General features: G+C 37.5%; 1 protein-coding gene across 4 annotated transcripts in view; it reads right to left on the reverse strand.

Moving 5' to 3' along the window:
• Positions 1 to 4,275: 4,275 nt before the first annotated feature.
• The window catches only part of GPR63 (G protein-coupled receptor 63), a 49,491-nt gene continuing 36,154 nt past the window's right edge, over positions 4,276 to 17,612 (reverse strand). For all 4 annotated transcript variants that reach the window (XM_026002902.2, XM_026002903.2, XM_072737685.1 and 1 more), the window contains one exon: positions 4,276 to 9,829. In XM_026002902.2, the coding sequence (XP_025858687.1) occupies positions 8,424 to 9,683 (1,260 nt within the window). In that variant the 5' untranslated portion in view covers positions 9,684 to 9,829 and the 3' untranslated portion in view covers positions 4,276 to 8,423. The remainder of the gene's footprint in view (positions 9,830 to 17,612) is intronic.

A 17,612-nucleotide genomic window follows, 5' to 3' on the forward strand; every position in this document is an offset into this window, starting at 1 on the left:
TTGCCAGCTTTAGCAAATAAAAATTTAGAAGCCCTATCCATTCTACAAGCATCGCCCAAACCAGCCTGGCTGCAGTGTCTGAGAACCACCAGATGAGAAGCCTCAGTCAAGGAAACAGGTCCACATAGTGGGCTGGTCACTGGATTTGGAGGCTGAAGACCGGGGTGCTGGTCTCAGGTCTTTCCACTTAGAAGCTGTTTTGTTTGAATAAATCCATTATGATTTTTACCACCAACATCCTATTATCAAAAGGTCCATTTCCAGACTTTTGGGAACCACTACCTTTTGTGAGCCACCATACGCTAGGTGCTGGGTAAACAATAAACAAAATAAACAAGCACGGTGCTCTGCCCTCAGGGAGCCTGATGTCTAGCAGGTTAGAAACATATGAATTCAAGGGGGAAAGGTGGGGCTGAAAATCAAGACCCAGCTGATGTCTTTTGTTTTTGTCTTTCGGCTGTCATTGCATCTCGGTCAGATTACACTGCTACACTTCCCTTCAGTGTGCATACTGAGCATCTGCTTTTACTGCATATTTGTTTTCCTGAGAAGCCTTTTACCCTCAAGATATCAAACACAACCCATTGCTTAAAAATAGTAGCCTCTACACAGATGAACAGGACACTATGATATCTTGTCAACTAAATTAATCATCATTTTTGAGACGGTAAATACCTTTGGGGAAGTCATACATGAAAATGCCATTTTTCTTCCTGCCAGAGAGAAGTGTCTTCTGTGCCATCTGCAGTACCCTGCTCATCAGATGAGCATCCTGGAAGAAGAGATGAGAACAGAAGGAAATTCCCCGGCTGCTGACGGTTTCCCACAGAGTCCCCAGCATCCACAAAGGAAGAGTTCTTCCAGCATAGGTCCAGAGGGACAGGAGTGGCAGCAATGCTTACCAGAGCAAGTTTGGGGTATGCAGACCCAGTTCAGGCCCCCTCCGAAATTTAAGTCCACAGTGAGAACCAACTGCTGGTGCATACAACCAGGAAGCAGCAATTCCTGGCCTTGTCACATTGACCTGCCTGCATTCCTTTGTCCATGAGCTTAGCTATTTTTTTATTTTTACTTTTTTTAGTGGTAAAGCCTAGGTGAACAACTAAAACAAAAAAGAAAAGAAATTGCTTTCTTTAAAATGTTAACATGCTATTATTCTTCTTTCTAATAAAAATGCACCCATGCAATTAAGATACTTTCCAGGACCACTCATCTGTCCTCTGCTTACCCAATCGCTGCTTTTTCCAAACCTTGCAAACTCATCGTCCAGGCCTTCTCTCTGAGATGGTGAAATCCCACTGACTCGAAGTGAAATGGAAGAAGCTCTAAAGTCGGGAGCGGTCAGCTCGTTTGAATCGCAGCTCTACCTCCCAATTGCCGTGGGAATTTGAGCAAGTCATCTAGTTGCTCTAAAACTGTTTTGTCATCTGCTTATCAGGGTATAATGTATTTGACAACCTCTAAAAGAGGCACTCTCACAGATGGTCAGTAAGATAAATTACACAATTTAAAACCTATTTTCATAAATACATAACAACAAACTACAGTCATGGGTTTTTGGTACAGTTTCTTTCTTTCTCAGTACAGAGCTCAGTTGATTAAGCAATTCTAATTACTATACCAATCACGAGTTAATGGGCATCTTAAAACACTGTCATCTTATGTCAGGCTGAGAGAGATCTGGTGACACAGCAGGAGTGTCAAAGCTGGAACAAGGACTCCAGGGCTCTCGATTTCATCATCTCCACCTGCTCACCATCAGCCTTAGCTATACTATAAACACTGGTATGTTAGGCAAATCAGTGTATAACTGAACCCCCATTGTGCACCAGGTGAAAGCCTTTCCAAAAAGGATTCTGGGATCTATGCAGTTTAAGGGAAGTACTGAATGTCTAAGTGTCCCTAAAATTTCTGCCATCAGCAAATTCCATGAAGGTTCTATGCCATGAGAGATGGTGTGTCCAAGGGTGCCAGGGGCCCAGTCAGCTTACCAGTGTCTATAAAATAGAATATAAATCTATTATAAAATAGAATGATAATATCTACATCCTGGAGTTATTATAAGAACTAGAGACTATATGTTTATACAGATATAATATTTGTATCATATAGCAGCATCAATAAATCATGGCTGTATTAATAAGATTATTTGGCTGTGAGCTTTCTGTGGGCATTAAACAGCAGCAACAGTCTTAACCAGGAGCTAATGACCGAAGTATTACTTTTTTCTGATGTAGCCAAATATGATTAATGACTTAAAACCTAGAATGAATCAATCCAGGTTTTATGTTAATATCCACAGCCTTGTGTATAGGTTTTGCTGCTGATTATTTACTACCTAGGGCGTGGAGAGTAGTAATCATCCAGTATCATGCTCAGTAAGCTCTTCTCACTAAGGACTCCGTTCTGTTATCAGAGAATAATAGAAGCAGGGGGGCGTAGGACTATGAACTTCTGCATTAGGCCAAAGCTGTGAATCCAAGCTATGCCTGAAAAGTTACTCCTGGCAACATAGTTTATTTAGTTGGAAAGAGAAGAAAATACTGTGAATTTAAAAAGTGTATTTTAATATAGGTGGCCAAAAATGGCACCAATCATTATTACTAATACTATTAGCATACTTTTATGCTAACAGTTGGTTCTAACTGTAAATGTTTTCAAATTCTTTAAAAAGACATCATCCTTGACAAGTATCATAAATAATGAAAGCTCACACAGAAAGGAAGTTGGTTTACATAATTTTCTGATCAATTGACTATTATTCCCCTTTGGGAAGCTTCAAAATAGATGCAGTGAAAACCAGAGATAAAAATTGTGCCCTGTGATTATGTGGATTTGAATATACTGCAGTCAGAATGTGCATCCCACCCTCTGCCACAATCTTATCTTGGTTATTTTACTAATGTCACCACAGGCTGAGTTTTTTGGACTAACAGTATAGCATCATAGGAAGATTTTATATTTTAAATTTGGATTTCACCATTGTAATGGTCTTTGGCTGTGTCAGTTTGGCTAGGCCAGTCTCCAGTTAATCCATCAAACGTTAAGTGTTGTTATGAAGGTATTTTGTAGATGTGACTGAAGTCCATGATCAATCCACATTAACTAAGAGAGAGTATCCTAGATAAACTGGGTGGGCCTAATTCAAGCAGTTGAAAGGCCTTCAAAGTAGAACTGGTTTCTCCCAGGAGGAAAAAATTCCACCTATGGGCAGCAGCTTCAGCTAGTACCTGCCTGTGAATTCTAGCTTGCTCCACTTAACAGCCTGCCTTTTGGGATTTCCGATTTGTCTAGCCAGTCCCACAATCATGTAAACCAATTCTTGCAATAAATCTCTTAAGAAATATCTTCTACCGGTTTTGTTTCTTTGGTTAAATGCTAATTGACATAGCCATAGAATCTTTCTTCTTTTTGTATTAAATTTAATTGACTGCATCTTGGTATCTCAATTGCCCCTAAAGGTTCTCTTTATTATGTATGTGTTGAGTAGCATTCATGGTAGATGTGAAATGGTTTTTTTTTCTGTTTACAGGGTATATATGAAAATGTTTTTAATTCAACATGTTCCTCAATTTCGGTATATCTTTCTTTCCATTTCAGAAAAAAACTATCAAATGTAGATTCAATGACAATCTTCTTTTGTAATTTTTTAAAAAAAAGTATATTTAACTATTGCATAGGAGAGAAAAAGAAAATAAAACCCTCATATCTAATTGGCAAAAAGTTGAAACTCATATACAAATAACTGATATTTCGTATCAGTTTTCTTTTTTTTTAAGATTTTATTTATTTATTCATGAGAGACACAGAAAGAGACAGAGACATAGGCAGAGGGAGAAGCAGACTCCACGCAGGGAGCCCAACATGGGACTCGATCCCAAGACTCCAGGATCATACCCTGACCTGAAGCACCTGAAGGCAGGTGCTTTAACTGCTGAGCCACGCAGGCGTCCCATTTCCTATCAGTTTAAAAGTGGATTTTAGAAAGGCCTTAGCTTTTAGAAACGGAAGTGCGATCTGAAATCATTTTATCAAAATAGGAGCAGACACTGTCATTGCTTTGCCAAGTGACAATCCAATTTTAAATAATTCGGCAGTAAAATTTCCATAATTCTCCTAGAGAGAATTCCTTAAAACTGTTTCTTAATACTAGTGGTCTTTTGCCAAGTTTCATTTCATCTTTAACTTCTCTTAGAACTTCTAAAGCTAGAATATAATTATATACACACAGGCTTTGAGAACTAATTTGAAAATAAAAACCCAAAGGAAGCAGGATTTGAAACTCAACTCAGATTTTAATTTAACAGAAAGTATTACTCATGACAAATCTAAGATGAAGTAGTCCTTAAAAAAAAAAAAAAAAACACTCCACTTTTAGAAATGTTAAATGTTTATTCATTTTCTCATTGGAAGCTCTTCTCCTGGTTGTAATAACAATATGCACACATAACCACAGTTTTTTTTTTCTTGAATTACAACCCAAAATTCAAAGTGGTTTCTTTTTTTAATATATAGGGTAGGTACTATTGTAAAATAAATTAATTTTAATTACAAAGGACTAGTACCAATATATAGCTAAGAAATGTATTACCATTTACCTGTCTTAACAAACATGTGCTTTGATATTTTTATTATTTAAAAACTGAGTCTTCAATGAAGGCATTTTAGCAGGACTATGGTTGTGAAAATAAATTTGAATTAAGCAGTTCTTTAAACTTAGAAATCATAGTAGAATAAAATGTCAAGCAAGTAGAAATTTTTCTGTGATATATACATAAATATTTTCATGTAAACAAAAGCAAAGATTAAGAACAAATTAAATATTTTTGTCAGCAACTGAAATTATACATAGAGTAAAAAGATTATTTTTATTTTCTTCATGCTTCCATTGAACACGACTGGCATAAGCAGAGCAGTGGGAAATTAGATGAATTTTACATTCCCCTCATACTCTTCTGGAGATTATATACAACAAAGACATCTCTCTAGAAGAAAAGAAAATATTAGAGGAACTAGACTCTTGAAAGTCATGACTTTCAAATACTAAATCACTCCTTTTGCTCTACCATGAAACAACATGGTCTATCAGAACTTTGCCAGCTGAAAGAAGGTTCAGCTGACACTGGCAAGATCCAGTACTAACACACGTGGCAGCAAATAAGGTACAACGATGTGTAGATTTTCCTCTATATATGGATTACCCATGCACTAAGAGATAATGGCTTCCAACACAAGCATTTATGTGTAAAACAGACAATATTAAAATGGGTGTATTTTCAACCAGAGTGCTTCTTGAAGCACCAGCTTCAGGATCAGGGACCCAGGGACCTGCCTTGGAATCAGAGTGCTCAAGGAACTAAAGTGTGCATTCCTGGGCCCAAACCCAGCCCCTTTGGGGAACCGGAGCTTCTGTATTGCTAACAAACTCCCCTGGGAATACAGAGACACAAATTCCTATTAAAGTTTGAACAGCACTACTCCAGACTATTGGGGATTTCTTCCAAACTCTTTCTCCTGATCACAAATATTTCACAATCTTTCTCATGCCTCTTACTTATTAGCCAGATGGAAAAGGAAAACTAAAATATCTCTTGTGTCTGTCTGTGGTGATAATTAGTAGTGGTATTTCTTTCTCCCTCAAGAAAATACAGGGGAATAGGCAAAATATGATTCCGCACCTAAATTTTTCAAAGGTCCAACAGAGTACATTTTTTTTAAAGCTTTTAAAATGTGTACATGATAAAAACATTCAAAATGATTTGTAAACTGTCCCCTATCAAGAGTCTCCAGTGTAAAGAGAACCGCTGTTGGCTGTTGGGTGGTGTTGCTGAGTTCCTAAGGCCCCACGTGGTCTTCTCTCACAAACACTGAGCATCTCAGCAGGCACTCTTGAGCTCTGCCGAACAATGCACTGCCTACCAGGCAGCACAAAAGTACCCAAGGACAGCTCATAAGGAAGGACAAAGAAAACAAAGCTCAGTTTCAACTTCTATCACAATGGGAGTCTCAAGACCTACTGCCAATATGAAAGATGGATACAGATCATGATGACTTTCTTCAGAGAAAGTCTAATTTCAAATATCCTTATTAATATCCGCTTGAAAACCAGTTTATATTGAAAATGGAAAAGCATGATACAGTTCCATGTGCTCCTACGTATCTACTACAGTGTTTACGTTCTCTAAGCTCCCAAATGGACTAAAACAATTTTAACCTGTGAATAATATAAATTAGAAACCAAAGAGGTAGGTGACTATCAGCAAAAGCTGATCCCGAAACAACATGCTGAGTTCTTCATCTGGAAAATGAGTTCTAATACCATCACAATTGCCTTAAGAGCAGGGCTCCCCAGGTCCTTCATGGTGTCATCAACCTTCCAAAGTCCTAGTTCCTGATACTGTGCTAGGGGCTTTTCAGACATTCAGTAGACATTCCATTTTAAGAAACAGCTAGTAAGTAAACTGTAAAGAAGTAATACTGGAGACCAAAGATTGATGCTGACGTCAGCCGAGCTCTTCATATATCTCTACTCCCACATGGAGGAAAGCACAGTAGAGTTGGGCCAGATTCATCTAATCCAACTGTGTGGTTGTAAAACTGAAGAAACAGAGGCTCATTTTTCCCACTGGCTCACAAAGTACTAAAATTCTGAAAAGAAGCTATAAAAATCCAAAAAGTATTCATGTTAACCTAGCTATTTATAAAGTCAAGAGGTGTGTGGCCAAGAGGCTACATTTTCAACCCTTATAGCCTTGGTCTGCAGCCCCAAACCCATTGGCTGCTTTATAAAGTGTGTCAATGGCCACAGAGCAAGGGGACCAAAGGCTCTGATGTACCTAGGGGGGCAGGTCGTCAGCAAGAGAAAAAAATGTGAAACCCTGGACCTGCCCTGTTAAAACTTGCTCTATGCTCATAGGAGGACTTATCTTTGCTTTTCTGAGCACATTTACAAACTTCGGCTCGGCCATGGGCAAGCCCTCAGGCAACCGTGCTACTTTGCCCAGAACATTTAGAACCAGCTGGACAACAGGAAATCTCTGAACCAGCAAGGCCAGGACCTGCATACAGCTGTAATTAACTTCTCCATAGTCAGTCATTTGTTTTGAAAAAAAAAAAAAAAAAAAAAAAAAAAAAAAAAAAAAAATCACCTTATTTCCTCATAGCCTTATCTGTCTAAGATATTTAAGATCCACTGTAAAAGGGTAGGTGTGAATGATTTTTTTTTTCTATTTTCCATACTTTCTGTAATGTTTTCACATTTCTTTTGGTTACAAAAAAAGTGAAGCTATTTTTAAAAGGTGCTAGTCTAAAAAAAATTAAAGGATACACAGAGTTCCTTCCTAACTATGAAATACTTAAACCTGAATGATATGTCTACGTGGCACAGAAGAACAGCAGTCACAGGATTCTGACAGATTCTTTTGGATTCCAGCTCTACCATTAACCTTGGGCAAGATTTTTGTCTAAGACTTACTTTCTGCATAAAAAAGAAAGAAAGAATACCTACCTCACAGGATGCTGTGAGGATAAAGATGCACAGTGCCTGGAAGATGGTAGGTGCCCAATAAAACGATAGATCCTTCTGTCCGGTGAACTCAGAATCCTTGAGTCAAAGGAAATACCACAGCCCACACCAGCTACCCCTCAATGCATCCTATTTAAATATGCATGGACGCTCTGTCTCCTGGATTTTGCCCTATTTGCTCTGAAGAATCACTATTGTGCTTAGAAAAATGTCTACATTTTTATGTTCTTTAAAACTGGACATGCAGATAAAACATTTTTTAAAAACTATCTTCCTAGAAATGATAATGCAATGTTCCCTAAAGCACATCAGGTCATGTATTAAAAAAACAATTCTGAAAAACATGACTGAATTAGTTTGTACATTATTTCTTAAAGTGCACCAAAGTAAATATTAACGACCTTTAAAATGTCACTAACCCCCTTGGGTTATTCTTTTTAATAAAAGTAAATATTTATCTACTGAGATGTATGTGGTTTTGGCTCCAAAGTGATGGCAAAAGCAGCACGTCTTCCAGAAAAAAAATGATAAACTCAATTAAGCATACCTTAGCAGCATACAAAACACCTACAATTCAATGTAACTGCAGGCTCATTAAAGCACAATCCTGATTCCTGCTTCAAAAACAAAATCAATCAAAGAAACAAAATACCATCTCCCCATCCTAAATCAAGGATTTCTCTTGAACCCTGGAGGTAACATTTGTGATTATTTCCCTATTACGTATCCTCAGTAACAGAATTCTAACTAATCACCATTCTTTCTTTACACTGCACACACACACATACACACAAACCCTATAAAAAACAATAAAGTATACTTGGAGAACCCATGTGAAAGAAAACTCAAAGTCCGATAAAGAGCAACCATCACCCAAAATGTCAGGCAGTACCAATATTCACACCACTGTCCGGTGTTCCCCACACACATAGACAGCACTGGGACGTATCCGCCGCTTTGTGTGACCAGGAAGACGTGGCAAAAACTTGAAGGACTTGGGCATCATGTCCAGGCAGGCGTCATGGAATTTTTTAATCCTCCAGTAGTAAATCAGTGGGTTCAACGCAGACTTGAGGTAGCAGAGCCAGAGTAGCCAGGTGCTAATCTCAAAAAAGTTGTGCTTATAGTAAAAGTGCTTACTGAACGTTGCCACAAGGCTGTAAGTGGTGAATGGGGCCCAGCAGACGATGAAGACAGCAAAGAGAATCAAAATGGTGGTGAAGGCACGTGTTTTAAAGCCCATGTCAATGCTCATCTGGAAGGGTCTCTGTAGACTCATGAGACCCAGTTTGCTGGCCTGGCTGAGGCATATACCCTCCGGGTAGCTGTGAATTCTCAAGGCATTGTGCCGAAGGGTGTTGAGTATGCCCATAAATGAATACAGTATCACCAGGAAGGGTATGAAGAAAGAAACTAGAGAAATCAAAATCACATAAGCTTGGTAACCTGGGTTGGTTGTATACCCAAACACACACTGGGGGGCTCGGGAAGGTATCTGCAGGTCAGGGTTTCCTACAGCCAAAGGAAAGGCTATACAGAAGGAAGCCGCCCAAGAAACTGCAATTAGAATCTTAGCCCTATATGGATTTAGCTTATCCTGCCTCTGGACTATAATAAGGAACCTATCGATGCTAATGATGAGCAGGATGGCTACTCCCTCTATCACAAACAACCAGAAAAACATAGCAGATATCCTACAGAAGAACTTCCCAAAAATCCATCTTGTAGTAAGAATAGTTACCAAGGCGAAGGGCATGTTCAGCACTGCAAGCAACATGTCTGCAAATGCCAGGCTGGCAAGGAGGATGTTAATTGCAGAGCGCATGGCAGCTTTTTGGTAAACCATCAGGCAAACAACCAAGTTCCCAAGAAAAGACACAAACAGAATAAATATCATTATAGCAGAAAGGATGATCTGCAGAGGCAAGTTTAGGCTCTTAAAAACTGCTGGTGTTGGGGGTACAGCTGTGCTATTCACTGTCAAGGAACTCATTCCAGTGGAAGCCATGGTTTCCATACTGTATCTAAGCAGCGGGCCAATGCCGGGATGCTGGAATGGTGGAGGGACAGTAATGTTCACATAAGTGTTTTCATAGACGACAAATGTTGTGTTGGTTGCCCCAGTATGGGACGCAGTCAACACTGCGGAGAAGACCATGGTTTCAGCAGAATGGCAGGTGCTGACAGAAATGTGGGTGTTCTTCAAGCATTTCAACACAGAGCAGCAGTATCATGTTTCATTGATGGGTTTGGAGACACATTCTGGAAAACAAAGAGTTCCATCTTCCATAGGAGTCCTTTTGCCTGAAAACAAGCCCAAAACAAAAAGTCAATGAGAAAGGGGCTTTGTAAATAACACTTGACTTACCTTTCATCATGAAAGATCAGTTTTTTAAACCTTGAAAAATATTTAAGTCTCTAGCTTAGTCAACACTAAAATATTGTTCTGTTTTATATTTGTTAAAATGATGGAATTTTCATGACATTTATATATAAAGTGAAAATGAAGAGAATCAAAATGTATTACTGCCTCAAAGGCAAAAGTTATAACTTTCCTGTTAATTTTTCTTTTAAATGTCCAATAGCAACATGGCCTTTCCACAGTCACTATTAATACCGATTCTAATATCTGTTTTTCCTGAAAGTACTAATACTTTTCTTAATAACTTTGGTACAAGTTCATATTCCATTTTTATATTAACACAAAACTGTCTGGCAAACCCTGAACTCAGTTTTCTATGGAATGCATTATAATCACACACTTTTGACCTAACACCCTAACCTAGTCAGTACTAGGTTATTTTCTATGAAAGTCTGAAACAAGCTGCTGGCTTTCTTTTTTGTGTGTTTCTTCTCAGAAATCTCAACATCAATCACACTGGAGAAGTTATTCAAGATGAGAAAAAATATATATGTAAAAAGTCTTGGTAATATTTTCAAGAGTTTTCTTTTTCTAAAGCTCAAATCTTTGCTTCTTGTATTGTCTTCTTGGTATGTATGGTAGTCATACTACCCATTTCCAGCCTTTAATTTCTGATTTATTTATATTATCTTCTCAATTTCTTCTTCCTAAAGTCGACCTGAATGTGTGCTTGCAACCTGATCAAAGATGTCAAACAAACAATAAAGATGGGGATTCTAAAGATGATCAGAAAAACATTCAGGTGTGGAGAATATATTATAGAAAACATTCCAAAATATTTGGTTATCTTTCTTTTTAGGACTTTATTCTTAAGTAATTTCTATGCCCAACATGGGGCTCAAACTCACAACTTTGAGATCATACATGCTCTACCAACCGGAGCCAGCCAGGTACCTCAAAGATATTTGGTTATCTTGCTCCAGAAGTTTCTAATCACCTTTCTCTAATCCTTACCCTTAACTTCATATCAATTTCCACAAGCCTAGAGTTTTCCATAAGGGACTTTTTAAATCTATTATCTTATTAAACTACTTTCATGGTGTGGGCTCTTCCTTCTTTACTAGGGATGTAACCTCTTTAATTAGAAAGACCTCTCTTTGGAGTTATGAGTAAATTGCTTTAATAAATAATAAATGTATAGAAGTTTAAAACAACACTGAAATTTGCTCATTATTTGGATTTAGAATTAAGTCATCAATTTTAGGGGAAAATGCAGAAAGTTCACTTATTCATTTCTTGGGGTATGAAGGGAGGCATTCCATATGCAAGACCCTTCAAGATCCAGCACTATAGCCAAATCACAGGCTCTCTACCATACTTGTGTCTCTCCACAATCCCCTCTTCATTTTCCAGGGCTGCCTTTATGAACAAGGAGAATACTAATCTGTTTGTTCAAAATATTAATTTTACTATTTATTCTCATTTTTATAGCTTAAGTTCTCTGTCCATATTAGATTTTATCCATCTTCACATATTCACTTTGAAATGCAAAATATACTTGAACAAGAAGCCACACTAATCCAGCAATTCTCAAACTTTATTAACCACAATGGTCCAATGGGTAGGAAGCAGTGGTAGCTGGTAAGGTTTACAACATAATCACCATAAGTCTCTTTAATGGTACCTAAATATAAGAAATATAAATACATATATAAAATTACTTAAGCATACATACAAATAGGAATAAAGACCATGCTTGCTACACAAATCAGTTTCAATACAAGTCTTCCTCTAAAGAAAAATTATAAATAGGCAATGTGTATCTTAAGCCTAATGCAATAGCTATAATTGTGCCTGACCAACTAAAACAAACACATCTCCATTCCAAAGAAATGAAGAAACAGCTTTATATTTATTTTTTTCTCACTAAGGTATAATTGACATGTAACTTTAATTTAGTTTCATTTGTACAACATATTTGATATTTGGATATATTGAGAAACAATCACCACAATAAGCCTAGTTAACATCTATCACATCTATCACCACAATTAAAAAAATCTTTTTTCTTGTGCTGAGAATTTTTAAGATCTACTCTCTTAGCAACTTTCATATATGCAATTCAATATTACTAACTATAGTCCCCATAATATACATTATATCCCCATGGCTTCTGGAAGTTTGTACCTTTGGACGCGCTTCACTAATTTCACCCACTTCCACCACCACCACCCACCCACCCCACCCCACCCCGGGCAACCGCCAATCTCTTATTCTCTTTTATCTGTGAGTTGGGATTTTTCTTGGTTTTTGTTCGTTTGTTCTACATTCCACATATAAGATCATACAGCACTTGTCTTTGTCTGACTTGTTTCACTTAGCATGATGCCCTCAAGGTCCATCCATGTTGTTGTAAATGACAAGACTGCATTCTTTTTATGAATATTCCATTATGTATACATACCATAATTTCTTTATCCATTCATGCATCCATTCATTTATCAATTCATGCATTAAACATTTAAGTTGTTTCCATACCTTAGCTATTATAAACAATGCTGCAATGAACATGGAGGTGCTTCTATCTTTCTGAATTAATGTTTTTGTTTTCTTCAGATAAATACCCAAGAGTGGAATTGCTAAATATATGGCAGTTCTACTTTTAATTTTTTGAGGAATTTCCACACTGTTTCTATAGTGGCTGCACCAATTTAGATTTCCACCAACAGTGCATGACGGTTTCTTTTTCTCCACGTCCTCACCAATACTTATTTTTTGTCTTTTTTATAATAGCCATTCTAATAGGTATGAGGTAATATCTCACCGGTTTTGATTTGCATCTCCCTGATAGGTAATGTTGAGCATATTTTCATTTACCTGTTGGCCATCTTATGTCTTTTTTGGAAAAATGTCTATTCAGATCTTCTGCCCAGTTTTTATTAGGATTGTTTGGTTTTCTGCTATTGAATTGTATGAGTTCTTTATAAATTTTGGATATTAACTCCTTATCAGATACATGATTTGTAAATATCTTCTCCCATCCAGCAGGCTTTTCGTTTTAATGGCTACACTTTGAGACACTTGATTTCCTCACCCATGTTGAGGAACAAAAACAAAAACCACAATTTAAAAGATGCTTTTTAGATTGCTATATAAACATATAGTCATATTTTTCTGTCATCAAAGCCCCCCCCCCCCCCATTACTATAAAAACATCTACCTTAATTCATTCTGTTATTCATTCACCAAGTACCTAGTATGTGCCAGGCACTAGAGAGACCGCAATGAACAAATGGTTTAGATCTCTGGTTAAAGGACAGACTGACCATAGACCCTGCATCTCAAAATCACACTGAAATGAAAGAAAGGGATTTTTTAAACAAAATCTACAACCCCAAAGGACAAAAGGTATAAATGAAAAATGCATCAACAGATAAGGATTTTTTTTAAAGTGTCATAAGACAAAAAGCAGATGGCAATGCAGTAGCTGACTGAACAGAACCGAACAGAACAGAGAACTATATCCTCAATATTCCCAGGGAAATATACTTAGAAGAAGCTGACACACCTTGTGGAGCAGCGCTGCATTGGAAAGTACCTGTTACCACACAAAGTGGCGTAGGTGGCACAAAAAACTGTTAAACTGCCTGAAAATCTATCTCCAGAGCCCCTAGAACCCCACTCCACACCCCAGTCTCCCCTCTTCTGTGCAACCACATGAAAGCACACACTCCCATTCCTTGGGCTATTATCCCACAGCCCAAGTCTGTGGCACAACTGAATCTGAGAAGCATCAACTTGAGACTATGAATGCAAAGCTGAAAACAGGGAGAGTGACTGAATGTCTACACATTCTACTTGAGAATCTATCCTACCCTGCTCTACCCTGCTTCCAAGGTGCCAGCAGCCTGGCATATGCTACTCAGGCAGGACTAAAATGTTCATATGCTCCAGTAACTAAAAAGCCCTAGAGGAAAAGTTTCTAGATTCAACATCTGATGGTACCCCAAGAAAAATGCTAGCTTGGTGCCCAATCATCTTGTTTACTAAAGCCCACCCACTATCAAGCCCAATCCAAGCACACAGAGCTTCTAATTAGCTTCTCAGTGCCTATTAAATATAAATAGTCAATTTCCCTGATAAAGTTCTTCAAAGGAATTAAAGCAAAGGCAATTTTATAATTAAACATTAAGGAAAAGAATCAGAATTTATAACATCAAGGAACATCGCATGCATGGACTTAATAACACCTTTGCCCTTTTTTTTTTTTTTTTTTTTAATTTTTTTTTCACCTTTGCCCTTGTATCTATATAGTATTCTTCATTCACTGTACTCCAGGCTCACCATAACATAAATGTAAATGCTCTCTGGCCTTCTTCCTTTTCTTACTGAAAAGCATAATAACCAAAGCAGTGCTTTGAATGCTCATAATAACTATGTTAAAGATTCTTTCCTCCCAGGACTTTTCATCAAATACTATTGTGACCTGAAGTTTCATTTGAATTTTATAGAAGACTAAATAAAAGTTTTATAGCCAAAATTTACATTTCCAAAAAACAAAATATAATTTGCATTTCCAAAGGAAATGGGACAGTAGAAACATCAGTACTAGAAAATCAGCTTAGTTTGATAATATCTGCATAACAGTCCTAATGCTTAAACTAGACTCATCTTTATTGGTCATTTGTTGGAAACTCTTACTACATTTTCCAAATAAGAAAAACTGAAAATTCTGTGTGAATGTGTGCATATATGTATATAAACACACTCCACAGGTATGCACACATGTAAAACTCACATATGGCAGAAGTAACTGGATTTATGATTATTTCCCTCTTCTTGAGGCACCTACAGGAACAAATACAGAAACTGGGGTTACTAGGTTAATGATATGCATAACATGTTTTATGTTTGGACTGTGCCAGAATGTCACAACTACTAGGGTGTCAGTGGCCAGAATGGGCAGTGGAAGTTCTAGTATTCTCTAGGCTTACCTGCTACTGCAGTGCTTTAGATACTTGTTTTATTTTCTGCAAAGATTATATTCTCCTAGGAGAATCTCATAGTTTCCTGACTACTATGCTTTCCACCAAGCCCAATACACATTTGGAAAATTAAATTCATTTACACTATGTTTTGTGACATCAGGGAATTTCTTCTTTACTCATTTTAATATTTATTTGTATGATATATCTGCATAATTTTTTAAATAATCAAATTATTTTTTAAAGATTTTTTTTTTTTATTTATTTGAGAAAAACAACAGCATGTGCACACAAGTGGGGGAAAGGGCAAATGGAGAGGGAGAGAGAGAATCTCCAGCAGACTCGCTCATGGGCACGGAGCCCAAATCAGGGCTCAGTCTCACAATCCTGAGATCATGAGCTGAACCAAAACCAAGAGTTGGACACTTAACCAACCAGATGCCCTTAAAATAATCAAATGCTTTAAATGACAGTCGAACCCTGTACCACCCTTCACTAATCCATTACCATTTTCAGAGGTAGCCATTTTTAATTATTTTAAAGTTTTGTCGAGTACTTATTCTTTATATAGCTAAATAATTTGAGGAAGTTGCTACTTTTGATTACCAATATTATACATTAAATCTTGATTGACTTCCTTTTAGGATAGATGAGAGTTTAGATGTCATAGCACCTCCAACTTATTTCTCTTCCCTTCATACTATCAAAATCTTATTTGAAAATTTGAGTTACAATAGACATTAACATTTGCTGATATGCAAACAGAATATTTTCCTTTCATGTATAAATTTTGGATTTCCTAGAATTAATAATTTACTTTTCAATTTTTAAAAATAACCATCAATGATTTTTTTTTTACCAGCTCCACGAGATAGATCTTATATTTACAGGTATTTTATTTTGGAAGGTCAAATTTATCAACATTTTTATCTTAGAGTCATAGCTTTTGTTCTTCTAGCCCTCCCTGGAATAGTTACTTCATGGGCCTGCTACATGAAGCCAGCCTGAGACACCCCTTTATGACACCCATTCTGGAAATCCTCCTTTCTGCATTTCCTAAACCCTTTGTTTTCCATTTCACTGCTTCCTTTGTTTACTTCCTACTTTCCCAAGAACTGTTTGTCCAATTGCTTTTAAAGGAAGAATATATTTTAAAAAATAAATAAAAATAAAGGAAGAATATAAGGGAAGTAAATTTTGAGTCCCTGTATGTTGGAATAAGTCATTATTCTGTCCTTTAATTGTCTTAGTTAAGAATTATCCATTGAAAATAACTTTCTGGATCCCTGGGTGGTGCAGCGGTTTGGCACCTGCCTTTGGCCCAGGGCGCGATCTTGGAGACCCAGGATCGAATCCCACGTCGGGCTCCCTGCATGGAGCCTGCTTCTCCCTCTGCCTGTCTCTGCCTCTCTCTCTCTCTCTCTCTCTCCCTCTCTCTCTTTCTCTCTATCATAAATAAATAAAATCTTTTAAAAAAATGAAAATAACTTTCTCTGAGAAGATGCTCTAAACCAGTGGTTCTCTAAGGTAATCATAAGGATCACCTGGAGTATCTGTTAAGCTACAGACTGCTGAATCCCAACTCCTGAGTCACCAATTCTATAACCTGAGGTAGGTCCCAGAATTTGCATTTCTGGAGGAAGGAAAAAAGTAAAAGTAAATTGAGAACTTTAATTTCCAGACTCAAGGATTAGTGAAAAACCAAAAAGCTTCATTAACCACTGTGAAACAAACTCTATCTGCTACAGCCCCAGAGATGAGGTTTCTGAAAACTAAATCAAAGCCCAATCTTGTGGGTGTCTGATCATGGTGACCGTAGGAGAGAGAGAATTAGAAGCTTATCAAGTCCTACTTGATATTTATAAACATCAAGCCTATAAAATAGAAAGTAGCAGCCCCTCAATCAATTCCCAGACTTGTGCCAGTACACAGACCTAGAGTCCCTTGAGTAAAAGGAAGTCAGGTCCCATGAAAGGACCTTGCTACACAACCAAAAAGCTATACTATAAACCTTCCTCCTAGTCTTCCTCAAAAAACTGCAGCCAATTACCAGAGTGACTACACACTGGAGAAACGGAAATAATCAGAATTTTGTGGGATTGCTGAATATGGCTCTGAACTGGCACTCATTCCTGGAGACCCAAAAGGGTACCATGTTGCACCATTCAGAGTAGAGGCTTGTGGAAATCATGTGATTGATGGAGTTTGGGCTCAGTTCCAACTCCCACTGATCCCAGAACTCATGCCATCATTATCTTCTGAAATGTGGAGTTGCAAGAGACATACTCAGCAACAGGAAGATTCCCTCACTGGTTCCTTGATGTGTTTGGTCTATGATGGTTCTTTAAAAAAAAAAAAAAGGTCAAGCACAAAACTCCTAGTGCTATCTCTACCTATGAAAATAGTCAAACAAAAACAACACTTCACTTATGCAGACATTGAGACATTGCAGAAATTAGGGTCACCACCAAGGACTTGAAGGATGAAGGTGATCATAGCTAGCACATCCACATTCAACTTGCCTATCTGACCTTATAGAAAACAGATGGATTTTGTAGAGAGCAGATGCTGTACCAGATGTGACTTCATTGCTGGAGTAAATCAACACATTCCTTGGCATCTGGCACACAGCTATTGATCTGGCAAATTGTTATTTTTTCCTTCTATATGTGTCAGCAAAGAACACCTGAGCAGTTTGCCTCCAGCTGGCACCCTACTGTCCTATCCCAGGGCAATCAAC

The sequence above is a fragment of the Vulpes vulpes genome, chromosome 1, assembly GCF_048418805.1.
Source record: "Vulpes vulpes isolate BD-2025 chromosome 1, VulVul3, whole genome shotgun sequence".
Taxonomy (NCBI): Eukaryota; Metazoa; Chordata; class Mammalia; order Carnivora; family Canidae; genus Vulpes; species Vulpes vulpes.